Below are 27,963 nucleotides of genomic sequence, written 5' to 3' on the forward strand. Positions count from 1 at the left end.
GTGGTTTAATGATTTTAATATTTTGTCTCTGAGACATCATTGGGAGGTACATTATAAAAATGAAATACACACACAACACGGAAGTGGAACCTTAATGCCTCAGGTCCTTTGAAAAGTGCCCTCTGTATGTGTGTGTGCATGCGCTAATCAGTAGCCATGGTTGTTATGAGGGAAACCTTGAATAGTAATTAGGGAATGCTATAGTTTTCCTGCATTTTATCTGCAGGGAAACTATAAACAGTCAAAATAATTGTAAGGTCTCCTGCACAACTAGTAGAAACCATAGAAGACTCCCTTCTCGTGACTAGGTTCTAAGTCTAATCATTTTTGTTTCCAGGGGTGTCCGCTTTGTTTGTGTCCTTCCACTCTGGAAAAAAAAAGTCTTTTCGGCTTCTTCCTATCCAATAGGTTCTGCAGATTGTGTTTCCTAATCTTATATCCAATATTCCAAAAAATGTTAGGTATAAGGTTTAGAAAACACACCTCTCTATCTTCTGGATGCTTTCCAAAATCAGTTAATCTAAACCACGTTTGTGTATGCTTAACCATATGACTATTTATGTATGGGGCAGCATAATCCAGATCTATGTAAGATCTGGATTAGGCTGCCCCATAAAGCAGTTACAGCACATACTAGGCTTCTCCAGTAAGTAATGCAGTTACATGTTATTGTCTTCCTTGTTATTACCACTGCCATCATCAAATTCCTAATATCTACCCTCAGCAGGTACATGTTATGATAGTAGTACATGTAAAGTTTACATCATTACTAACTTCCTATTGACAATTTTCCTCCAAATTAATCTGTAATGACAGGACTCCGATATTGTCAGATCTTTTATTTCACTCTTCTAAAGAGCACATCATGTATCAGTCAACCTTAGATTAACTCTGCACATGTTCCTGAATGATAACAATATCAAGTACCTAATTTGATATCCTAATTTTTAATATGATTTTGCAATTTATGCCAGTTATTTACTTCTGAGTTTTTCTCAGAACTCTCATATCTGTGGTCTGCAGCCTTTTTTTTGTTAAGTATTTTATTTCTAGCCTAGCTCTCAGATCCATAGAATGATTGAACACTGTTCCTTCATGATAAAAGTTAAATGGAATGAAAAACAGCACTAGGAAATGATTAAAAGTAGTATTTAATGCTTCCAATATTTCATCTCAGTTATAAAGATATTATCAGAGAGTACAAAATGAGACTTGTAACACACACACACACAGCACAAAATTAACTGAAACATGTGAATGAAAGACTAAGAGTCCTAATTAGGTTGGGCATCCTCTATGGACACCTATCGGCAGCCTAGGATGTAAACTGGGATCTCGAAGTATTAGTGTTTCCCATATTTTTGGGAAGTTTTATGCAGCTATATTTATTTAAATTATGCTGATTTTTAAGAGCAGTAGATTCTAAAAACAGTTTCTCTTCTAAATTTACTGTAGTGGAGCATTATGGCCTTTTCCAATTGATTCTGTGAGCTGTATCCAAAGCGTGATCTTCAAGGCCAGAGTGACCATAGTCCTAACTGCAGATGTATTTTTTATATTCCTCTATTCTGATGATAGCTGGTCTTCCTGTTTGTCCATAGTAGGCAAACTTGCAGGAACAAGGAACTCTATATACACCTGGAACTGAGAGGGGAGGAAATCTGTCTTTAGTGGAGCAGATAAGGGTAGCAAGTTTTAAGTGGGGCTTGAAGATGGTGCAAAGATTGTATTTCTTTAAGATTCTGGATATTTTTTCTGATGTGCCTTGGATATAAAGGATGGTGATTCCGTTATTAAAATCTTTCTGAAGAGAAGGTCATGGATTGGGAGAATGATTAATTATTTTTTTGATATTGTGGGAACTGTAACCATTAAATAGAAAAGTGTGGTGTATATGATTGAACACTGTCTCTTATATAGCAAGTTGTGACTAATTTTCATATTTAATTTGCCATCTTCACTAAACATTGTGACTAAATAGATGAAATGTTTTACTTATTCTATAGATTTCCCATTCAGGGTGCATCTAATGTTTTCACTGTTCTGCCTATTTTCATAGTCTTTGTCTTTTTAATCCTGATTTCTTACCAAATTTGTTATTATTATGATTATTATTAACATCTAACCTCCATGGAGTCAGACTCATCGTGGGAGGTACACACTATTGCACCCATCCTACAGCCTTGTATTGGATTTATTTAAAAGCATAATATCATCTGCAATAAAGTAAAGCCCTGGAATTAAATGTCAGGTTTAATGCCACTTTCCTTCATAATGTGATCTATGTGTGGGTAGTGAGTGCATCTAGTGTAAATGAATTTAAGGGAAGGTATGATAGCTGGGTTGGGTAATTTACAGCTTCCCTCGATGAGTCCTTGACTCCCTGGAGGTCTCAGATAATTATAATAATAATAATAATAATATATGGATGCTAGATCACATCACGCTTGCCTTATACCTGATTTAAAAACTTGTTCTGTATCTTCTCTATTCTGAACTTCTGAATTGCACCTCAAATATAGACTTTGTATTGCTTGATATAATATCCAGTTCAAACCATATAATTGTAGCATTTTGAACAGCCTTTACTCTTTGCACTTTGTTATGCATTTTCCAGATCAATAAAAACTTAAATATAGATCCTTTTTGTATATATCTGAATTCCATATTTCCATGGATAAGATTCTAAGTTGGACACTAAGTTATATCATGGTAAACATTACACGGATGCCATCTTCAAAGCAGAGGCAAGAAATATGCAACTAGGGAAAGTGAGATGAGTTTGAATCAAAGAAGCTGAAAGTTGCTGTTGTCATTTTGCAGATTGGAAGTGGATATCATTGAAGTTTGGAACTGGACCATATATATTTGTGAAGTGGATCTGAAAGGTTTAGAGAAGTATACTCCCCCCCCTCCCCGCTTTTACTCTGTTTCTGTTTGCTTGTCATTGTTATTGTTTTCAAGCAGGTTTCATAGGTTAGGCTTCGTAGTCTAACTTATGAAATTCTTCATAGGTTAGACTGTGAAGAATTTCATCAAAGTCCTCAGTAAATTGTGGGTTTGGAAGTAATAAGTAATTCCCAACCCAACCCCCAAATTACTCTGCAAATGTCTCAGGTACATGTGCCAGAATATTTGCAGGGAGATTATTCACTGGCTGACTAGTAAGTTCCCAGATATTACCATTAGTTGATGCAGTATACTGTCCAGCATCTGCTTTATGGAATAACTTTTAAAGCTTGATCTTTGGGAGGGTGGGGTTAGGTCTCTCTCTCTCTCTATTGCATGCAGAAAAAATAGAGAAATACAGGGTGTTCAGGATAAATTTGACAGTTTCGTAAGGAAAAAGAAAATCTTCTTTGTATCTATTAAATTTAATGAATTGACAAAAAAACATTACAGGCAGAGTTAATTACAATACTATCAACAAGATTTACTCAAAATAACCACCATTAGCATCGATCACAGCTTCAATTCTGCTTCGGAACCTCGAACAAGCTGATGCTACAGTCTCCCTGGGAAGGGCCGCAAAAACTGTTTTAATTTTATCCATTAACTGGGCTTTTGTATTACTGGAAGTGCGATTGGTGTCTTTTTCAACTGCGCCCCATACAAAATAATTCATGGGGTTAAGGTCTGGGGAGTTTGGAGGCCAAACATTTGGACTGGTGAAGTCGTAGAAATTTTCAGACAACCATTTTTGACTTTTCCCAGAGGTGTGGCAAGGGGCCGAATCCTGCTGCCATACATACGGCCTACCATTGGCTACCCTTGTTATCCAGGGCTTGACTACAGTTAGCAACTCCACGAACAAAGCCCGAATTCCAATGCCAGGGTTCTTCAACACCTGTTCCTGCAGATTTGCGAGGAATTCTGCTGTACGAACGCAATCAGATCGTCTGCTAGGGATCTTTCTTCTTGCTACATCCTCGTAGTCACCATTGCAAGTCTCTAGTTCATGCCTGATTGTTTTTACTGTATTCAGGGAGCATTGGGCAGCAGTCGTAATATCCTTATTTTGATGGCGGGCACGAATCATCATGATACAAGTTATTCTCTTCCATGATTCAGGTGGGTTCCAGCTATCCATCCTTTCTGACATCTTGTATATGAATGAAGAAGGGTCCAAACTTTTAAATGAAGAGAAGTGTGTGTTAATACATGTAACTTACGGAAAAATATAATTAATTATAAATATGTCAAATTTATCCCGAACACCCTGTAAGTAAACCAGGACTTTAGAAATCCAAACATGGTATCTGGTTGCTTCAAGGTTCCAATAAAGTGGAGATGCTACATCAGACATTGAACTTCATCTAGCATTGACTAACATCAGAGAAGCTTTACCTATTCTGTGATGGATTTGGACACTATACCTCCAGTCAACCTCTGTTGGTTCATACCTAGATAGTTTCCTTAAGTCTTGATGGTTTAGTGCTGGTTAGTTGAGTAATATGTATTTAGAACTACTAAGAAAGGCCCAATAACCTAAAGCTATAGGCAGTAGTTATTACAGACTGACCAGACTTCACTGACATTCAGCATTCACCCACATTGTGTTTCTTGGTGTTAGAATCCAGCAGTTACCAAACATATCAATGAATGATCACTGTTAATTTCCTGGGTATTTAAGTGTTCTGATAACTATTATTTTGCAGCAAATAATGTATACTAAAATATTAATTATAAAAACTTCTAAGATTTCCTATATTTCAGGCAACATTACATTGCCATCATCAGGGATCACAAAAAAAAAAAACAATTGCATCTGCATGCAGGCACTAACACTGGGCAAATGAGGCTGAAGAAAGGCAACTGAAGTCAGGCCTAGAGTCCTAAATGGTGTCCCCCCCCCCCCCAATTTCTTAACACATCAAAACAATCAACACCCCAGGATTTAGTTTATCTTAGAAAAGGAAAACAACAACAGCCTCTCATTCCTAGATGCTGATTACACACACACTACTCTGATAGATTCCTGGCATTCTCCATTACAGAAAACCTACACATATACACATATAGGTAGATGCATTCACCTGCAGTCACTCCCCCCCACCACCACCTCCCAACAGCATTGGGAGGTGGTGGTGGGGGGGGAGTTATAAAAACCCTGTATAACAGGCAAAATTAATCAGATCTGATGACAGTGCCCTAACTACTGAACTTGACCATATCCTCAGCACTTTCTCAGCAATCCCCCCTCCCCTCCCAAAAAAATTAACCCTGTAACTCCCAACATCCCCAGGAACAGGACATAAAAAAGTCTATACCTAAATTGTTCAGATGACAAGACGACAACCACTTACAGACCACATAAAAAAATTGGCATCTTTTACCTGCTCCACCAGAGACCATTAACATTCCCTAGACCTATCAGGTCTCATGCAGTTGCAAACTGTACTACTATGACCAAATAGTCAGGGCAACCGGTATCAGAATTGCTGAACACCAGGACTACATCCAGTTCTACCAATACAGCCAATCAAGACCATGCTTTGGACATCCACCAACAGGACATAACAGAAAAGGCCACTCTATTACACCAGTAAATACAAATATGAAAGGCTGTACCTCAAATCTGTCTCAGCCCTGAAAAACTTTCCAAACTTCAACAAATCTGGGAAGCATTAATCCTTAGATCTTCAGCCAAATGGCCAAGACTACCCAATTTAACCCACTAGGGGGGGGGGGGGGTGCTGTTTAGGATTCAGGGCCTGACTTTGATTGTCTTGCTTCAGCCTCCTTTGCCCAGTGTTATGCCTGTGGGCACATTTCATGATTATTTTTTTTTTGTGATCCCTGATGATGGCTATGTAATGTTATCAAAATATAGGAAAGTATTAATTAAAGTTTTTATAATTCATATTTTAGCATACATTATTTCCTATAAAATAATAGTTATGAGTAACCAACATGTAAGACTGTCTACTAGAATTAAGTGTTTCTGAATAAAGTTTTGTGCTGTATTTATAATAAATCACAATAATATGGCAGTAGTAGGCTTCATGAAGTATCAGACTAATATTAATCAGATCTATATATAAATAAATTTAAAAAATTGAATAGCGGTTTAAGAGATTTAAAAAAGAGCACAAAAAAGAGAATAATTATGTTTCGTATGAGATTTTATAAATGAGTTATATATTGGTTCCTAAGTAGTAGAATTTTGTTTATTCATTTTGATTTTATTTTAGTTGACTTATATATAACTTTACTTATAGGGGATTTGGATCCTACTCTTTTAAGCCAAGAAAAACTTGACAGATCATCTCCAGAGCTATGGCCTGAACAGAGTAAGAAAAACTACTCTTGCTATCTTAATCCCTATTCAGTATATTTGGGTGAGAGAGAACTTTAGATGAAATATAAAATATACTAAATTGGTTTCAAGATCAGAAATCACCAACAGCTTGTAAGATTTACATTGTTTCTATTCATTTAAAAATTACATATTAATTAGTTTTACCATGAAAATTGTGTAATAACATACATTTTAAGATGAAAACAATTTTATAAAAATGGTTGCTCTGTATAGGCTTTTGCTGTGTTCTGCGCAGTTATGGTTTTGGCATTCTCGATACCAAAATGTTGTCATCCTGTTTTTTGCAAATATGAGCTTCAGTTAGTGTAACTGCTAAGTTCTGAAGTTGACTGATGAATCACCAAGAAAATGAGAAAAACGTGAAGGTGAACTGAAAATCATTACAATCATACCTTATTACTAACTTTTCACACCTTTTTATAATGGGTTATCTCTGGGCATTCACCAAAAAACTGTCACAGAGGCCCAGCAGCATATTTTTCAGATTAAATGAGACATAAATTATGACCTGCTGGTGATCCTAGATTAAATAGCTCTCTGACATGAATCTAATAGTAAGTATTATTTGTATTAAGTTTTGAATATTGGAGTTAATTGATTTTTCAAATTTGTACATAAAGGCTTAGGTGTTGTTCATTATCTATAATAAAGCTTAATAGCATAACTAATGCCAAGAGGAAAAAATACATTTATTAAACTCAATAGTATTTTGTTGATTTTCTATCCAGCATCATCAGAGCGCAGTGAAACTGTGACAGGCACGCTCCACTAAGCTAAGTAATTGTGGAAACAATATAAATGGGAACTGACACCTATGTCTTTATGTGGTGTCCTCTATAAGTCAGATAACTACAAAGTTAATTCTGAGAAATCTGGCTATTAGGTCTTAAAATGAGTCTCTCAGATCTTTGGTAAATTAATTATTTGTTGAGGTTGGGAGAGTGCTTCATTGCTGATTCTAAGAATAGCCTCTCAGATCTGTAATGACTTCTGTGTAATAAAGATGTTTTTTCTCCATCTGATCCTATGTAAAGAAGTATCCAAAGCATGGTCTGCCAATCCAAACTTGCCATACAGATGATCTTGGATCATTTTTTTTATACATTCTCCTAAAGATCAATTACATTCTCTTGAACATCCAGGAGTGTATAAAGTTCCTTGTGCAGCCACACCCACACTTGTCCATCTGCTCAGCAGAGGATGTAGCACCATTTGTTGCTCCTTAACACAGCTTTCCAAGCTTCCACTGTACATGCTCTTTGCACCACTGAAGATGGTTCTGCATGTTGGTTTGGTAATGTGGGACTTGTGTATTGCAGTCCCATGTACATGGCAAGCAGCAGCTGCTTCTCAAAATCCCATTACAGTCCAACAGCGAATGCACTTAAACCCACTCCTCCTGTTCCTCTTTTATATCCATGTTCTCTGCAACAGTCTTTCTCACGAAGTATTTCTCAACACCCTCCCAAGTTCCTTCCTTCCTAACTTTCCAACCTTTGCTCACACTATGCACAGTAATGTGCTGTAGGTTTTTCTGCCTTTTGTGTATGTGAGTGAGTGATTTTATATATATATATATATATATATTGGAAAAGCTGGTTACATGGATAAGAGGATGGTTCATTGGGACATAGAATCCGAAAGAAGGTAAGTGATCAGTGGTTTTGTCATAGAATTCTGTACTTAGGTCATTGTTATTTAATTTGTACAGGGTATGAGCAGGGGAGGGGGAAGGTTTGCTAATGACACAAAACTGGAAGTCAGTAACTAGTAACAGCAATGTAGAGCGCTTGTAAGATGTTTTAAATAGACTGATGATGTGAGTAAAGGATAAACTATTCAAAAATATAACTAGTAAAGTTATACTTTTGGATGAAAAAGATTGTAAGTTGTGTATGAGGCTAAGGATTTGGGAGTGTAGGTTTTTCTGCCTTTTGTGCATGTGAGTGAGTGATATAAATTGGCAAAGCTTGGTTATATGGATAAGAGGATGGTTCATTGAGATAGATTGGAGGGCATATTTCAGAAGTACACATAATTGAATCACTTGAATGGTGAAGAAAGAACATACTGAGAGATATAAAGATTTTTATCTTGCTTTGATATCACTATACATCTGCACTATATGCAAATTTGGTTGCTTGGGTTTCTTTGGTGGGGGTGGACATAAAGAAGATGTAGATCAAGTGTTCAAAGCAAAATTATGGCTGTGGAGTGTTACTTATCAGGACTGAGGACTTGGGAATTATTTGGTTTAGTTAATAGGTGGAAACAAGAGGATATGGTAGAGCATTTTTAGAGTAGATATTGAAGAATTTGTCTTATACATATCAAGACATTGAGAGAGAGAGAGAGAACAAGTGTGGTTGGAAGATTTCTGGTTTGGAGATTGGGGGTGGTGAATGAGTGGAATGGGTTGCTAGAGGTAGTTGTGTGGGCTTTATCAGTGAATGAGTTTCACAAGAGATATAATAGTCATTGTATGATTAATGGTTAGTGTGGGCCTTCTCTGATGAGTCTTTTGGACTCAACAGTGGTGCTTTAACAGACATTTTTTTATATTTTATTGGAGGATTGCCTACTTTCATTACCAATGCTGAATATTGCTCTAGTGGATATAGCATGGACTCGCTTGCTGAGAATGGAAGTTAGCATTGATGGTACATCCATCTGAAAGTTGTCCATATTCTTGAAATTCCATCAAATGCATAATATGTTATTATTGAGTCGTCAATCCCTTGTCAGGACCAGAAGTGCTACTTTATTTACAGAGGTTGATCCATATTTTTATTGCAGGTCCATGTGATATATTCCTACTGTTAATAATGGATTTATTAATGGTGGATTTTTATATAGATAAGGATATTCATAGATATTATCTTATATTTAATCCTACCATAGAGAATGATCTCTGTTTCTAACAATTATTATTTTTTTTATTCCGAGTGTACCTATATGTTATTATGTGCACAAGGGTTCACTCCAATTGGTGCAATGATCTTAACTCTTTCAGAATCCAAATAATCACTGACTCAAGACCAAATACAAAATAAACACATTTAATAAAACTAAAACAATATATATACACTTCAAACAATATTACATAACTATAACTACAAATTAATTGGATCCAAGGCCTTTTTAAAATAACTTCATTTTACAGGATCCTTTTTCATCACTCATGTAGCACACATAAAAATCTTCCTGACTTAATTCTGTCTCTTTTTAGTAGAAATAATAGTCAGATCTAGCGTCCTTAATACAGATGAAACTTCCTAATCAGAGTTTTCTCGAACATTCCTTTAGAACGTAAATAGCAAATTCTTCTTTTATTCACTAAATGCTTATTGACAGTCTTAACTCTTCCAATTAAAAAAACTTACAGCTCTACGATTCCCTTTTCGAAATCTACTATAAATCTTTCAATTAGTGTTTCCTCCAGTATTCCTTTTAAAACGATTTATAGCAATATTTCCCTTTATTTATCTACATTAAAACTTAATAGTTCCACGATTCCTTTTTCGCAATATACTATTAATTTTCTTCCGACTGTCACAATAAAACTTAAGTTCCTCTGAACCTAAAAAATCTGCCGGCCTGTATTCTGAATTCCTTCCGAACGCTATCTTGTTTACAACTGTTACTCAGATACCGAACGCTTTCTTGTCAGCTGTCAATCACTCATCAAACTTCTCTGTGAGCATGCGCACTCCACGAAAGTGGCAAGCGAGAAAGTTAGGCATAAATAATGGCTGACACGCTGTCTCCGTTAGCAACAAGAGAATGTCCTCATAAAACACAAAACTTAATATTTCAAACCATAATAAATTTGTTTAAACTAATACAACTATTCAAATCCGTTAAGTATATTAAATTTTTAACTTCTTTACTTATCACTTTTGACAAAACAATTTCCATAACGGGCACATCGCAAATGCCGACAATGCGTGTTATGAAAACAAAAATAATAAACATTTTAACATAAAGAATACGTAAAAAATATTCAGAATTTTAATTATGATTATTTTTACACTACCAAGAATTTACGAATGAGCAGCTATTTACACACATTCACACAAAATGTACTGATGTGGGTAAAGGATAAAGGAACATTTCTACAGCTGCTATTGACGTTTTCATTCTGGTGAAAATGATGCTACACATTTTTCCATGGTATACTGACTTCAAACAATGATCTAGTAATGAGATCAACTTCGACTTTTCAGGAGGAATTGAGAGTGAACCTAGAATGAGAGGGTCTTCATGAGCAACATTACTAGCCTTGAAATTTGTGAAAAAGAACACTCCATTTGAACTCATTGTTCTTTTCACAGCATTCTTCTCCCATCACTTTGCAGATGTTTTTGATTGCTTCATCTGTGTTTATGTCAAATTATAACTCATAAAACTTCTCAAATTATGTACAAAATATATTCCTTAATACAATATTCAGAACAAATATTTATTTTGACACAATAAAAAAAAATTAAAATATAAAAACAGAAAATCTGAAAATTGATTTTATAGAATGTTAATCAAAAGTTTTCATATTTTAGTCTAGGTCTATTTCCATCTGTTTTTTTTTTTGGTTTTTTTTTCATGGTATCTGATTATTCTTACTTGCTCCAAGCTTATAGAGGTCAGGTATCATGTAACTTAGTTTAACCACAAAATGAAACATTGTAATTACCAAAAATAAATTAATATCATTTCATTTTATTATAAACATTTGTACTATTATAAAAATCATTTATTGGCATCTTTTTTTTTTAAGTTCCTGGTGTTTCAGAATTTGCTGCCATTGTGTCAGTAAGTACACACTGTATTCAGTATAAGATTATTATACTTATATTTATAAGATTAAACATAAAAACAAATGCATGTTTTTATTTTATGCTAGGTACAATAATAATTTTACTAGGTACTATTATTTGAGCAGGATCCAAACTGATTTTTGAATTATATCCACCACATAATACTATACTATAATATAAAATAATACTTATAATAACACATTTTTTTGGTTTGCCTGTTTTGCAAGATGAAAAACTTGAACTCCTGAAGTTATTTCAGGAGGAGAAAACTCTTCTCTACCAACTTTATATGAGAACTGGCTAATTCACCTTTCATAAAAGTAGAAAAGCCTTTATAAAGTTTTTTCATCCTAGATCAGATTTGAACCTAAGCCTTTCCAACAAAAAGGCAATTAATTTGAAGTAATATAACACTGAGCAATAATGAAATTTACTTTTAGACAAAAGTAGGTGATTTTAACATAATTATGTGCACTGAATACAAAAATTGATCTACCTTGCTCCATCAGCAACGGTTTGCTTAAATTCACTTCAAATTCCAACTCACGTCACGCACAAATATTCATCTAAATACCCGTAGGTGACTTATTTAGTAGTATGAGGTCAAATCTCTAGTTTTGATATGCCACATTTCCTTAAAACCTTTCAAGTTTGCTGTAGTGAGCACTGACTATAATGGAATCTGTATAGATGATGAATAACAATGGAGATAGTATACGCTCTTCACTGCCCCTGATTTTATTACATAAAACTGTTTCTTTTACTACCTTCAATTCTATCTGCTGCTTTATAACTTAAGAACTAGCTGTTTATTCCTTTGTGTAATGCATCATCAGAGAAAATGAGTAGTGTTCAGCATTATCTATTCTATAGATATAAAATGATAAGCCTTTTTATGAAATGTTTTTGTGTCACGTTTTTTGTCAAGTTATTTAAAATGTTTTGAAACTCAGGGGCTACCCTGAGTGTCGAGTTTTCAAAATTAGAGTCATCAGAATTCAAGGAGAACCGGCCTACCAGTCCGGAACATGGGGGGTTGGGCACCGGGGGGGGGGGGCGTAGTCCCCCTAGTATACATATAAGGATAATCTTGAATGACAGGCTATACCAAGTAGAATGATGTGGCAGATATCAGAATCAGTGAACATTGCGACTTATTTGTGCCTATGGTTTTACTAATGAAGAACTGGAGGAATTTTTCAAAGTATTAAAGGAAGTTGACACCAAGAAAAGGAAAAGTTGGTCTTTGTAGAAGATCTAAATTATAGAGTAGGACATGATTACTAGACATGTTTGAGAAAATTTTGAAAAAAATACCGAAACTAATAATAATTAAGTGCTTCCTGGATTTCTGTTCAGGACATGGACTAGTAATTACTTATATCATGTTTAAATATAAAGCTGCACAAATTTACATGGAGAAAAGACTCAAGAAATAAGTCTCATTGGTTGTGTTATTATTGACAGCCAATATCTTCAGACAGATTCAGGGAGTTTACAGAGGATTTAAAATCAGAAATGATCACCCCTTGGTTTTGAGTAGGAAAAATTTTATATTGTATGGAAAAGTTTGAGTTCAAATGAATCAAATTTGACTATCTTTCAGAAGTGAACTGTAGGCTCAAATACACAAATATTGTTAAAGAAAAAAAAATGAGAGAGAGTTCATTTTATCTAAACCAAACCTTGGAGATTCATTGGCAAACCCTGAAGAAAACATTGATTCAGCCAGAGAAGTGGTGAAGTTATCTTTGTGAAGTTGAAGGATAAAAAAAATCAGAACTCCAAGATGGACTCAGAAAGTGAAAGAGGCAATCAAGTAAAAGAAGAAAGCATATTGAAAGTGCCTGGCAGGTAAGTCAGCTTGTGATCTTAGAGAATACAGAAAAAAATGTAAGAAAGCAAAGCAATGTGTAAAACTAGTTAAACAAAAGTCATGAGAAGACTTTGATAAGAACACAAAGTAAATATCGGGAAGGTGGCAAAATATTCTGGAGGCTGTTGAAAAAAAAGCTTAGAAATGGAGGAAAGAGTACTGTGAAAAGAAGAATCAAAGATAATAAAGATGCCATGAAAACTGAAGATAAAGATAATTTTGATGTCTAGAGTAATTACTTTGAAAGATTACTACATGAATGAATTAGAGTAGTAGAAAATATTCAAGAGGAATGCAATCAGGAGTACATATCAATACTTGAGGTACCTCAGAAAATGCCATCAAAATCCTGAAATATGGAAAGGTAGCTAGAGCAGATGATATTTGACCAGAAATGCCCAAATGTGGAGATATAAAAGTTTTACAGTGGCCACACTGCATAATTCCGATGACCTGGTCAGAGGGTCGAATTCTGGATGACTGGCATAGAGCTTTCATAGCATTCATCTATAAAAAAGGGAAATTCCTCTAAGCATTTCAGAGGAATTTTCTTGTTGAGTGTTCCTCGTAAGTTTTATACAAGTATACTTGAGAAACCACTAAGAATAAATTGTGGAAGGTAAGCTTGAAGAAGAAGAATGAGCTGGATTTGAGCTAAATAGAGGTTTTTTGAGCTAAATAGAGATTTACTGGAATATAACAATGATCTATATTTCACTTTTTGTAGATTTAGAAAAGGCATATGACAGGTTGCCAAGAGGAAAGCTGTTTAAAATGTTAGTTATATGGTGTAAATGGGGCATTATATCACACTTAGTCTGTATTTGAGTTGTAAATCAGCAGTTAGAATTTAAGAAGATGGTACAGGAAGATGGTTTAATGTTAAATCAGGTCTGAGACAGGGGTGCACATTAGCTGTTATTCATTATCTATATGGATTACATCATGAAAGCAAGTGCATTAACTTGATATCAGAATTTGCGATGCTAATCTCACCTTTCACTTTATGCTGATGATATTATACTTCTAAATATAGTGTATAATGTGGCTTTTTGTCACAAATTGTGCTATATTTTTTTCAGTTTGGATACAAGTGTTATTCAGTGGTGGTGGTGAAATTTTTTGTTGTTTATATTGTATTTTGCTACTTGTTTGTTGTACTGCTTCAACTTCTAAAGATTGTGTCCATAAAGAAACATACATCAGTAGCATGGAAGCTTCTGTACGAAAGTCTGGCTCTGCTTTGGATTTTTCGCAGTGGATGCGTTGCGAAAACTGCTATATGTATGCACCAAAAAATGTGAAAGATTTGTGGACTGTTTGGGTAAATGAGAAGGAAAGCGTTAACGTATGTGAAAAGTCCCATTTCTAATCACTCTAATCTGGATAGATTAGAGCGATTAGAAATGGGAACGAATGTTGGGACTGACCATAGTAGAAGAGCTTAGGCAGGAGTTAGTGAAAAGGAAAAGCGAAATGAAACATCTGGAAGATGATATTAAGCATCTAAAGGAGAGATTGACTAATGATAAGGAGAAGGAGGAAGTTAATATCATGAAGAAAGAGTCAAAGGATAGTCTTATATCCAGTATGGGGGACTCAATCATTAGAGGTGTGATTACTAATAAAGAGCACAAAACATGCTTTCTTGGTGAAACTATGAAGCAAATAACTGATATGTTGCAGAAAAAGGAAATACCAGGCATCAAAATTAGTGGTAGTTGTGGAGAAAAAGAATGTTGAGAAACTTAGGAAGTTGTTGCATCAGGTAAAGAAGAATAGTGTTGTTGGGAGAGTTGTAAGCATGTTGCCCAGATATGACAACAGTGAATTGAGAAGGAGAGCAGAGATAATGAATAGTAAGATGGCTGAGTTGTGTAAGGCAAAAGGGGTTCAATTTGTAAATCTGTGGAGTGAATTTGAAGGGAAGTCGGAATGATATAAAGCTGATGGACTACATTTAAATGGGTTTGGTGTTGGGCATTTAGAAAGGCTATTGTTTTCTGAGAAGGCACAGAGTCAAGAAGTTAATGTAGCAAATGATGAGAGTCTACCTGTGAAGCAGGATAGCACAAATCAACATATTGTGCAGCAGGAGGAAGATGGATATGAGGTTGCATCAGCACAAGATGATGGAATGTTGGAGAGATTGGTAAGGAATAGAATACAAGATGTGGTTGCAGCAGCACAAGATGATGGAATGGAAGATGTTGGAGAGATTGGTAAGGAATAGAATACAGGATTGGGTTGGACATAGCATTCTTTATAATGTCCTGCATGGATATATATAGCGTAGGTCCTGTTTTAGTGATTTACTTGCATTTTATGATAAGGTGACAAGTGTGTTAGATAAGGGAGAATCATACAGTGATATTCTTAGACTTTGCAAAAGTGGTTGATAGATTACCACATGATAAGTTGGTGTACAAACTGCAGAGGATGGGAATTGTAGTATATTGGTTAGATGGATCAGAGATTGGCTCTCTGAAGGATACCAGCAAGGTTGTGTGTGATGGAGTAGTAGCTCAAAAAATGATGCAAAGTTAGGAAAAAGTATAAGTAGCACTGCTGATGTTAATTCCCTTCAGGAAGATTTGAATAGACTTTTTACTTGGACAAAAGAGTGGGGTTGTAGTTTTAATATCAATAAGTGCAAGGTGTTGCATTTTGGAGTTCAGAAATATAAGGCTGTATACTATATTGATGGTGCAATACTGCAGGAAGTGGATGAGATTAGAGATTTGGGAGTGATAGTTGACAGTAGACTGAAGTTAAGAGGACATATTGCTAGTGTTGCAAAGGCTGCACATTGTAGTGCTGCTATGATGAGAAGTACCCTAACATGTAAGGATAAGGAAGTGGTTGTGCCACTGTGGAAGTCACTGGTCAGATCACACTTGGACTATTGTGCTCAGATCTGGTCACCTGATTTTCAATGTGATGTGGAGACATTGGAGAGGGTCCAGAAACGAGTGATTAAGACACTATTGGGACTTTGGAATGCTGGCTATGGAGAGAGAGGTTGAAGAAATGTGGATTGCAAAGTTTGATGGATAGGAAGAAGAGAGATGATATGATAGAGACATTTAAGTTAGTGAGAGGATTTTTTTCAGATTAATCCTGAGGGGATTATAAAACGAGTAGATGGTGAGAGGGGAAGAACCAAGAACCAGAGGTCATTCCTGGAAGTTGTGTAAAAGTGTGGTGAGGAGCAGATTTTTTATGTGGAGAATTGTCAGTTGAATGGAATGCATTACCAGAATGTGTTGTTAATTCAAGGAGTGTTAAGGATTTTAAGATTCTATATAATAAATATGTTGGTCAGTTTAATGAATCTCTCACGATGAGTCTGCCAACTCCATGGAGGGTGTGATGATGATGATAATAGTGATAATAGTAATAAATAAATCCAGTTCAAATCTGCAAGATTCTCTGACTAAATTGAATAACTGTTGGAATAAATTTGTATGAAAATCAGCAATAAAAACAAAAAATATTTCACAGTTTTTAGTGATGATGATGATGATGACAAGTTAAATATGGAAATAGACAACAGAATTAGCAAAGCTGGTATAGTAGGAAGTTAAGTGAATAAATTTATATGGAATAAGAGAGAAATTAGTCTAAAAACTAAACTAGCAGTATATAAGAAAGTTTTCAAACCAGTTTTAATTTATGGAGCTGAGAGCTGGATTAGAAATAAAGCACTTGATCCAAGACTAGAGACCACAGGTATGAGAGTTTTCAGAAATGTTAGGGGATGAACAGAAGGCATCAGTCAGAATCATGTTAAAAAGTAGGATATTAGGAAAGAGCTCATTGTTAGCAGTGTTGAGCAGAGCTCATCTCAGGTGGTGGTATGGTCATTTAAATAGAATAGGTGAGCAAAGTTTAGCAGAACAAGTGTTCTTTGCCAAGACACTTGGTAAAAGACCCATAGGAAGACCAAGATCTAGGTCGATTGATGCAGGTGCCTTAGAAATATAAGATCTGATAATATTGAAGTCTTGACAGATAACAGGTTAATTTGGAGGAAAATTGCTGATGGGAAGTCTCGTCTCATCTTCCTTTTCCCTCTTTTACCTTGCGGTGTCAGGAGTTTATTAATCATCGGACCTCAAACCGTTCACAGGATAAGGTGGTCAACCCTATGCCCCGGTGTATCCTATGTCCATAGTGTTGAGTTCTCAAGGCCGGTTTGCCTGCTTTGCAGGATGAAAAAAAAAACTCAGGATAAACTTGGGGCGGGGGCCTACTGTCCACGCCCAAGACCGGCTAACTTGGCTATGGCTGAGGAAGATCTTTCAGCTCCTCACATCACCGATGGGGGAATCGAACCTAGGACACTCATTCCCCAGGCATATGGTTGTGAAGTGCACAGCCACTAGGCTAACCATGTGGACTTATAGGAAGTTATTAATGATAAAAATTTCTCATATATTGTCATAATATCCTGTACATATAATCAAATTCCTAATTTGTATCCCTCACTCAAGGGAATACATAACAGAAATTTGATGATGCTGATGCCACATTTATGGTATATAATTATAGCATTTTGAACCACTTGTTTCTTGGCATCTGTTCACATGTCTTTTCTAGAATCTGCAAAATTATTGAACCTTTCCTTAAATCCTTACACAGTTTCCTTGCTCACCACACTTTCAGCAATGCATTTCACTCATCAATCATTCTCTATGGAAAGAACCTTGCTTCTCAGTCCCCCTGCTCCATCCTTAAACAGCTTCCAGGGATGGCCTCTAGTTATACCCTTGCCTCCTTCACATTAATCTAGGAACAGCCCTTCACCAACTTATGTCTCAGTTATATTTCTCTTCTTCTATTCACAAGGCTCTGTAAACAATAATTATCCCAAAACAGATTTCTGTGACACTACTAGTAGTTACCTTCATCTTTTAAGATACTACTACTCCATCCACAACCTGCTAATACCAGTCTGACAGCCATTCAGCTATCCACTCACTAATCTGCTATCTAATCCTATCTGTTTCAACTAGCTGGTCATGTGGCAGTTAATCAAAGGTCTTTGAAAAATTCAAGTACACCTCCATATTTTTATCGAGTGAATTTGTCACTTTGTTGTAATATGTAAGGAGATTGCTGAAACATGATCTCCAACTAACAAACCCTTGCTGACCATCATGAAGAATACTGCTATTATCAACCCACTTCTGAATCCTAGTCCTAACCAACATCTCTAAACCTTAACAACAATCCTAGACATACAGATGCCTATAATTGTAGCCTCAATCTTACCTCCCCCCTCCTCCTCCCCTTTGTGAGTGGAACAAATTTTCCCACCTTCCATTCCTTTGAGATTCATCCTGTTGCAAGATTCATGTTAAACAGGTGTTCCAAAGGTACTGTTAAATCAATGCAGTATTTCCTCAAGACACATGGCAGCATACTGACAAGTCCTATTGCCTTATTAACATCAAGTTTATTTAATCTGCATATACTGTATTTCCTGTTCATTAACTATTAGTCCCCCCCCCTCCAGCTTCTCATGTTGTTGCCTTCATGAGGATGAAATACGGCAATAAACTGATTATTGACTACTTCAACTATATTCTTCACATTGGTTACTAATCTGTCAGTGTCATCAACTAGCATCATCTTCCTATAGTCATTTTACTTCTACTTGCCACATATCAAATTACTCACTAGGACTTTTTTTAGCTTGACTGGCTAATTTTTTCTCTTATTGCACTTTTGCTGTCTTTAGCAACTGAATCGCCTTCCTGGCCTGCCCTTTTTATTCTTCATGCAAGTGATCATTACCAACATTCATCTTGTGTTGCTTTCACAGTGCCTTCTTCCAGATTTCAAATTTAATTTCTTCATTCATCGATTTTTATTCCTACCTTACCTTGTTTAACCTTTTCACCTTTGAAATACACTCAGACATTGCTCCTGTTAAATAGCTCTTGATCACTGCCTATATAGCATCTGTCTCCTTCTCACTCAACTCCTATTTCCATGCTATAGCTCCCAGTTGTCTCTTAAACTTTTCCTAATCACCAGCCTTGTAGTTCCAGAAGTTCTCATGAGTGGCTGCAACCCAGGTGATTACTTCATGGTCCTCTCACCAACTGGAGGAAGATAGACACTTCATTCACAATTACATCATCTGATGATATAAACAGATCTAAGACTCTTACCTCTGTTGCATATTTCCTAAGACTGTTGTCTCTTAAGAACCCAAGAATTCAACCCACGAAAAGTGTAATTCTTGTTTTCAAACTCTTTCATCACTTTTTTCAATAATATTTGTATATTTGAGTCGTACCTTTCACACATCAGAAAGTTGCTCATCATATATACTTTTTAAAACTGTTTTACACATCATTGTATTTGATGTGATACTCATTTTTTATCCCTTCTGAAAACTAAATAGTGATTCATTTCCTATTTCATATTCCTTGTGTACCTTGTAACTGAAAATACCACAATCAACAATAACATAGCATTTCTTATTTCTTGTCTTCTCTGTGTGTGTGGATGCAGGATTAGCAAAGAAGTTTTTTTTTTAAAATAGCTCTTAGAAGTATTACTTAATGCTAATAAACAATATTTTTAACATTTATGAAGTGAGAGTATAAATTTGCTTCAAGTCTCTGTTTCAGAATAATCTGTAGTTGCTACCCAAGCTAATATTCGTTTGTTTTAATTTGTTTCCTCTTCACTGTTTCTTTCCTGACTCCACTGTAGTGTATCTTCATCGCATTTGATCCATTCTTATCATGTTCAGCAATAGTCCACTATCCGCTAAAGCCTTTTTATTCCCATATAGGGAGTAGGCGAGGCCGTTTAGCCCTATTTAACTTATGGAGACTGAGTGGGTAGTTCAATCTCCACTGGTACCCAATCAGAGATAGCTGGCCCAAGGCTATCACTAATTAAGCGGCACGAAGTGAAGAGAATGGCTCAACAAGTGCCGCCATCTCGTGGTCCCTAACACACTATATTTTAATGTCTGAAATAGTGTGGGTTCTATGGTAGATTTTCTTGAGTTTACGGGACGAAAAACCTGAGTTTCCAGGAGAAAAAACCTGCTTGCCCGTGCCAGAGATCGACTAACTTGGGAACCAGTCGAAAAAAGGCTTGGAAAAATTTCCTCTAGTCGCTGACTAGACTCGAAATCAAGTCTTCCTTCGTGTGGCCAAGCGCCGTGGTGTGCAAACGCCACATCCACTGAGCTACACAGGCTCTCTCAGCAATAGTGTCAGATCTCAACTATAGTCATCTTTTCAAGCTTGTGCTTGTTAGAAGGCAGAAAAATGTAAACAGTAGGATGGAACTTAACATTATTAGCATTCAGTAATATGTGAGCATAGCAGGAATACCTTCCTCATGAAAATGGTTAACTCATCTTTGCTTTCAAAGTAGTTATATTTTCGTATTCTGGTCTTTTCAACCAAAAGACATTAACAACTGAGATACAAACTCTTTCTCTATTTGTTTATATGTAAATCGGTATTCTACATTTCCAGAAGTTGTCCAGTCTTCTGTGTGTGCATATACATGCTTACATAAAATTCATTTTACTTGTTAAATAACTGTAAATAAAATAAATATTAACTGGTTTAATATTAGTGTAAATTTAAAAAAAATAATAAAAATAAATATATATACACACACAGACAAAGACATTAGCGCACCTGGAAGAAAACATGGTACAACGGCAAAACTAAGCAAATAGCTAGAATGCGGGATGGTATGCAAATGATCCAAGTTTGGTGCAATTGCGCATGCCCACACACCCTATGGTGGCACTGCAAGCATGAACCGGCAGCCTTATAAAGCCGGCGTGTAGTTGATAGCCGATTAAAGCGAAAAGCACCCACCGATGCAAGCTAGAATACAGAGTGACAATAATGCCGGGTAGATGCCAGAGATGTCGATTTAAGCAACTTACGGACTTTGACAGCGGCATGATCATCTGCCTGAAAACCAGAGGGTGGTTGGTACGCTGTATAGGCGTGCACATGAACCGTTCTGACCATACCATCTGACAGAGCTGTGGACATGTTCTGGCACTGCCACATGGCAGAGCAGCACCGGTCGGATCAGGAGGGCCAACAGATCTCATGCGGCAAGCACGGCGGGATCCCACAGTGACCCGGTCCACTATACAGGCAGATGTAGGGGGCTCCTGTGTGCCCACGAACCATTTCCTGATGCCTCGTGGAGGCGAATCTACGATCCCAGCACCCCCTTATATGTGCTCCCATTAACACTGCAACATCGCCAACTCCGTTTGCAGTGGTGCCAGACGAGAGAGCGACATGGAACGCCACAGACTGGCGACGTGTGGTCTTCAGCGATGAGTGCCGCTTCATCTTGGGGACAGATGATCATCGTATCCAGGTGTGGAGGATCCCTGGTCAAGGACACAATCCTGACCTCGCTATTGAGTGCCACACCTCCTGCACTGCAAGCATTATGGTCTGGGGAGCCATAACCTGCGATAGCCGATCACCCCTCATAGTGGTACGTGGCACATTGACATGGCAGCGGTATGTGGATGACATCCTACGGCCCCACGTTCTCCCATTCCTGGCCAGGATAATGCCCGTCTGCACACGGCTCGGGTTGCCCAGGCCTGCCTATGTCATGTACAGACACTTCCATGGCCTGCCCGCTCCCTGGACTTGTCCCCTATTGAGCATGTTTGGGAGCAGCTGAAATGCCAGCTCCCACTGTGCCACAATATCCAGGATTCAGAGCACAGCGTCCAACACGTGTGGGCCAGTCTGCTACAGGACAACATCAGCGTCTGTTTGCCACCGTGCCGGACCGTATTGCAGCATGTAATGCCGCACGAGGTGGTGCAATGCGCTATTGATGATGACCGGATTGGGTACCACAGATCCGTTTGTAATTGTCTTTCAGCTCTGTTTTTCCGTCATGTGTATCACTCACTTGTATCATTACATCAATAAAATTTCAGTTGAATTCTATGCTTCCTTCTTGGTGCACTAATTTCTTTGTTCGTGTGTGTGTGTGTGTGTATATATATAATTTTGTATTTTATTTTAAAACAAAAACAGTGGAATTTTATTTCTTTAAGTCAACACAAAAATCAAAAGAAAAACTTTATTGATGCATTGCATTGCCTTTCTTGGTCAAAAATGATTTATTTTCATCCTTTTTAAACATGGTAATATTTATTTAGCACTTTTATGAATCTTTGGTACACATACCAATGGTACAAGCCAACAGTATTCTAGAGAAAATTACATATGGCTCCATGAGGACCAGAAATAATCATTTACATACAGTTTTACAGCTGACTCTCACTATAGCAAATTTGTACAGACCACAAGATAGTGTGTTATAGCAGTTAATTTGCTATAGTGCATTTCTTTTAGCATAGCATAAGCATTGTACCATCAGACTTTGTGTTAGAACCTTTTAGTAGTTTGTTATAGTGATGTTTGCTATAGTGAGAGTCAACTGTATTATAGTAAGAATTAATAATATAAAAAAATGCATTCCTATCTTTGCAGCCAACTCTATCTGGAGATACTCCACAGCCAGAATGGCTTAAAGATCTTGATCAAGAAGATGTAAATATGTTACAAGGTAAAAAAAAATATTTTGATGTTAATATGTTATTTTCCAGTGAAATTTTCAGCACAAAAGCTGAAATGGATTCTACATGAGTGTACGAGAACAATCAAATGTGCACTATCAACATTAATTTCCACTGTGATTTCCCTTATTAAAAACTAAAGAGCTTGCCATTCTCAATACCTGACATGTATCTTCAGGTGATGGATTACTATGTGAGAGTACTGCATAATGAAATTTACATTATTACTACATTACTATCAATGATTTGCTTCCAGATTAATCTATGTTTGAACTTCAATATTGTTAGATATTATGCTTCAGTCTTCTAAGGTCCTACTAATACATTAATGCATGGGTTTCCCTGACACCCTGGCATTGCACATTTGTTTTTGTCAACCTCTTTTCTCCCGTTTTACTTAATTCACCAGGTTACTTAGATTAACTCTCCTTACACATTCTTGAATGCTAACAATGTTGAGTTCCTTTCTGATATCCTCATTTTTAATATGTAATAGTATGTATCCTCATGTATTTGCTCCTAAGTGTTCTCAAAACTCCTATATCTGCAGTCTCTAGTCTTTAATCGAGTGTTTTATTTCTAACTCAACTTCATATCTGTGAGTTAACTCATTTGAACATTGGCTTCCGTACTGCTAGATTAGCATTTTGACTAATTGAACTCTTTACTTCTCACTTGTATACTTATCAAGTGGTTCCCACCATATGAGCTTTAGTTTCTTGGGTATCTGTTTAATTTGCCATCTTCACTAAACATTGTGCCTAAATAACCGAAAGGTTAAATTGTTCAGCAGGTTTTTAATTGAGAATGAAGTTTGATTTCTGTATACCTGCTTATCCCCAAGGAATGGGTTACTATGTGAGAGTACTGCATAATGAAATTTACATTATTACTATCAGTGATTTACTTTCACATTAATCTATATGTTAGAACTTTAAATATTGTCACATCCAATATTTTCATGGCAGTTATTCAATTTAATCAAAACTTGGAGACTTGTATTGGATATAGCATGAAATAAAGAACTAAATTGAATATCTTGACTTTCAATATCAGGTTTTAATGTCACTTTTCTTCACATGTGGTACATATAATAGATGATGAATAACAGTGGAGATAGCATCCTCTATTACCTGATTTTCATCAGACTTCAGTTCTAAATGCAGCTTGCAACTTAGGTATAGGCTATATATATATATATATTGCTCTGACGTAGGTCTGATTTATACCATCTAATTGTAGTGTTTTGAACCTTTTCTCTTGGCACTGTCATTTTCCTTCTTTTCTAGATCAGTAAATTTTAAATACAGATTCTTGTTATCTTCCCATGAGTCATCATCAAATTCCTGATATGTACTCATAGATTGTATACAAAATATTATAATAATACCTTATGAAAAGTTTAAAACATTATTAACTTCCTATCGACAGTTTTCCTCCAAATTAATCTGTTATTTATCAGGACTGGTATTGTCAGATCTTGCTTTGGTCTTCTAAAGCACCCTTTAATTTGATCCTGGTCTTCCTCTAAGTTTTCCCCCCCTCCCCATTCTGCAAAAAACACTGGTTTTGGCAATTTTTCCTCTCCATTCTGTTTAAATACCATACTACTTTAGATTAACTTTGCTTCCTGAATTGATAACAACATCAAGTTCCTTCCTAATATCCTTATTTTTGTTATGATTCTGCCATTGTCATCTGTTCACTTCCTTAATGTTTCTCAGAACTCATACTCATATCTCTGGAGACCACAGATATACTCATACCTGTGGTCTCCAGTCTTTAAGTGTTTTCTTTCTAACATAAGAATTGATGCATATATTTTCCAAGTCAAATAAGAGATTATGCTACTTTAACATTCCTTTCATGTATGGAAATCAGATCCTCAAGTTGTTTATAATGTTTGTTATTTGACATTATAAAGCTCATCAGATTGTAAGATTAATTAAAATAAGCTTTTCTTATAGGAGAAAGAAGGTACGTATTTTTCCGTGTATAAGATGATACTTTTTTCTAAAATTTTTAGACCAAAAATTGGAGGTGGTCTTGTACACGGGGGATAACCGGTTGAGGTTGCCGTGGTGAAACTGCTGGTACCTTGTCTCCACGAACAGACTTCAACTAATCACTAGCCTTTCTTAACTCTGTTGATTGACGTCATTAACAGCTAATTCTGAATAAAACAATCAGAAATATGAAAGCATTCATACGCATTCAACTTATTAGCAGGGTTAGTTGATGCATTAGCAATATTTTGAGCACTAGCCCATAAAAATGTCCGAAAATAAAAAACGATTATCATACTCTTCAAAATTCAAGTTAAAAGTCATCAATTACGCAAAAGAACATGGAAATAAAGCTTAAATCTTAAAAATATTACCTAATTACTAAATATACTTTGAATATTTAAAAAAAAAATATAAAATGCATTCTATGTTTAAAATATTGATTTCTTAATTTTGGGTTCAAAAAAGTAGGGTTTGCTGTCCCCCATGTATAAACTCGTCTTATACATGGGGGCATTGTAAAACTTGATGTAACTTGGAAATACCAAAGCGCTTTACATCAATTTTTACAGAGGTCAAGTCTCATGAGATTGTTACAAAAATAACCTTGTTTGTCTCTATATATTTTATGCTGAATATTAATGTAACTAACCCTATGAGAATTGACTGTACTTACTGCTTTAACAAAAATTTCTAGAATGTAAAAAACAAAGGCAATGCTTTGCAACTGGAACTTTGTATAATAGCCCTACATAAGGGCATAAGAAAGTTGTTCACGATTTAAGTGTATGAGAAAGTTGTTTGCGAGCTCTGCATGTAAACACCTTATAGGTCAGTGTCAAAGAGATCGGCAAGGTTCAGACAAGCTTCCGCTGCCTGACAAGATAGGATTAAAGAAGTGCATGGAGGAGAAGAAAGAACGGGTTGGTCTTAACAGAAGATCAAGGAGTCATGCCGAATTCTTTGGGAGTTACAACCCTTCCTGCAAGGTCCTGGAGAACATGAAATAAAAAGGGACTGAGCCGAACATCGTGGTGGGCAGTTAGAACCAGAGGAAGTCTACAGTCAGAGTTATCGGAGTCAGCAGTTAAAGGCAGAAATATCAGCAGTTAGAGGTAAAAGTTCCAGAAATAGGATCCAGAGGATCAGACGTTACGGCGAACCCACGCCAGAGGAGAAGAATGGGAATGACGAGAGAACAGCTGATGTAAATACTCAAGCCAAGTGTCGGTCGGATGTCTTTTTGCCGCAGGAGGTCAACCGAAGCCAAAAGCCACAGAGCGATCTTCAAACCCGTATGCTGAAACCTCTTGAAACCTAAACGCCCCCTGAAGCAAGACTATCCAGGCGAAAGCCTAAGGCCCGAAATGAAAGGAAAAGCATAGGGACTTTAGTGCAGGACCTTTGGATGAGTGTGCAACACAGAGCTTCTGTGTTGAAATGAAAGGAAAAGCATAGGGACTTTAGTGCAGGACCTTTGGATGAGTGTGCAACACAGAGCTTCTGTAAGTTTGTTCCATCTTTTATTGTACATTCCTTTTGTAATCTAGGAGATATGTTATAGATGGACTGATAAGAAATAGTAATAAGAAGTATCTATAAGAGAGTCCTCTGATTTGTTATTAATTGGAATATAACTTGTGAGATAACTTGGCATAGCTAGCTGACCTCTTTGTGAGTAAATTAGTTTCAATAATTGGATTTAATAAGCAGAGAAGTAATTGAGTAATTATATTGTATAGTTATTTAGTATTGAAAAGGGAAAGTTTGTTTCTTTATGCTAAAAGTCTAAAGGATAGATAGAGAGAGTAACCTCCCTATCGTTTAATTAATGTACTATGCTATTAATGTAAATAAATGTGTTTTAATTATATGTCAATAGAGTGCCGCCTGATCTTTTATTTTACAATGCACTGTTCCTAAATAAACTCTGATATGTGAGCAGGAAACAACTAAGGCATTAAAAGTGAAGTTTAAGTACTTAAGAACCACGACCGTTTATGTAAACTTTATTGAAGGAATATGTGGTAGTGAGAGAGAGACAGATTTACCGGAAGTATTACTGAGTTATGCCAATATAGAAATACTGGTGGCACAGTCTTAACAAATAAATTTTCCAGTGTTCATAGGCATACGACTAGTAAATACGAAAGGTGGATAAACATAGTATGCGACAGAATAAGTAAGAAAGGTTACGAAAGCAAAAGCGTACTGCTATTTAGAAAGAAGATACTACAACATAGGCAAATAACACATATCGTTACAGTGTCTTATACACGGGAAAAATATGGTAATTTTACTATTAAACAAGTCTTTTTGTCAGGCCAATATTGAATCCCAGCTCTACTCACAATGTTTTGTAATGGATGTCAATAAAATTTAGGGTATTTAGAGATTGGGTTAGAAATAAAACACTTGATCAAAGACTAGAGACTGCAGATGTAGGAGTTTTGAGAAAACTTAGGAGAGAATACATAGCATGAATCACAGAATTATATTAAAAATGAGGATGTCAGAAAGGAACTCAACATTGTTAGCATTCAGGAATGTGTAAGGAGAGTTAATCTAAGTAACCTGGTGAATTAAATAAAATGGGAGAAAAGAGGTTAACGAAAACAAATGTGCACCCTGGCATTGCACATTTGTTTTTGTTAACCTCTTTTCTCCCATTTTACTTACCCATGGATTAATGTATTATTAGGACCTTAGAAGATTGAAGCATAATATCTAACAATATTGAAATTCTAACATATAGATTAATGTGGAAGCAAATCATTGATAGTAATGTAGTAATAATGTAAATTTCATTATGCAGTACCCTCACATAGTAATTCATTCCTTGAAGATACATGTCAGGTGTTGAGGATGGTGAGCTCTTCAGTAAGTATGTATAGGGATTTGGTCATGATAATTATGAGAATAGGTTGGTTAGTTATAATCTGATAAATTTATCTTACAATAGACGGAGAGAATAATTCAGGTTATCTCTGTCTTTTGCTGAATCAAGCCCTTCTACAGGACATAATATAGATACCATAAAAGGATAATGTAGAGGACAGTCAAATGAAATATATTTTTCTTTTTTTTTTTAAAGATAGAAAATATTAAAATTATTATTTGATAACCTCCATGGAGTCAACAGACTCATCATGGGAGGCCAACTCAACTAGTAACTTGTCTATCATAATGATCTTTGAAATATATGAAGTTGCCTTCATCAATGGGTTTTAAAAGCAGTGACTTTATGTAACTTTAAGGAAGAATGAATTAAATGTTATGGGTGGAGGATAGGTTAATTAAAATTTATAAAAAGATGAAGAAGAGGA

The 27,963-nt window shown here is 36.0% G+C and overlaps 1 protein-coding gene across 1 annotated transcript in view; it reads left to right on the forward strand.

The window, feature by feature from the left end:
- The window catches only part of lin-52 (DREAM core complex component lin-52), an 82,003-nt gene that overhangs the window by 5,415 nt on the left and 48,625 nt on the right, over positions 1–27,963 (forward strand). Inside the window, exons 2-4 of the mRNA XM_090395609.1 lie at positions 6,222–6,293; positions 11,097–11,131; positions 22,546–22,621. Of these exons, the coding sequence (XP_090251735.1) occupies positions 6,222–6,293; positions 11,097–11,131; positions 22,546–22,621 (183 nt within the window). The remainder of the gene's footprint in view (positions 1–6,221; positions 6,294–11,096; positions 11,132–22,545; positions 22,622–27,963) is intronic.

The sequence above is a fragment of the Typopeltis vanoorti genome, chromosome 7 (genome assembly GCF_054136105.1).
Source record: "Typopeltis vanoorti isolate ZY-2024b chromosome 7, IOZ_Tvanoo_1.0, whole genome shotgun sequence".
In the NCBI taxonomy this organism is placed as follows: domain Eukaryota; kingdom Metazoa; phylum Arthropoda; class Arachnida; order Uropygi; family Thelyphonidae; genus Typopeltis; species Typopeltis vanoorti.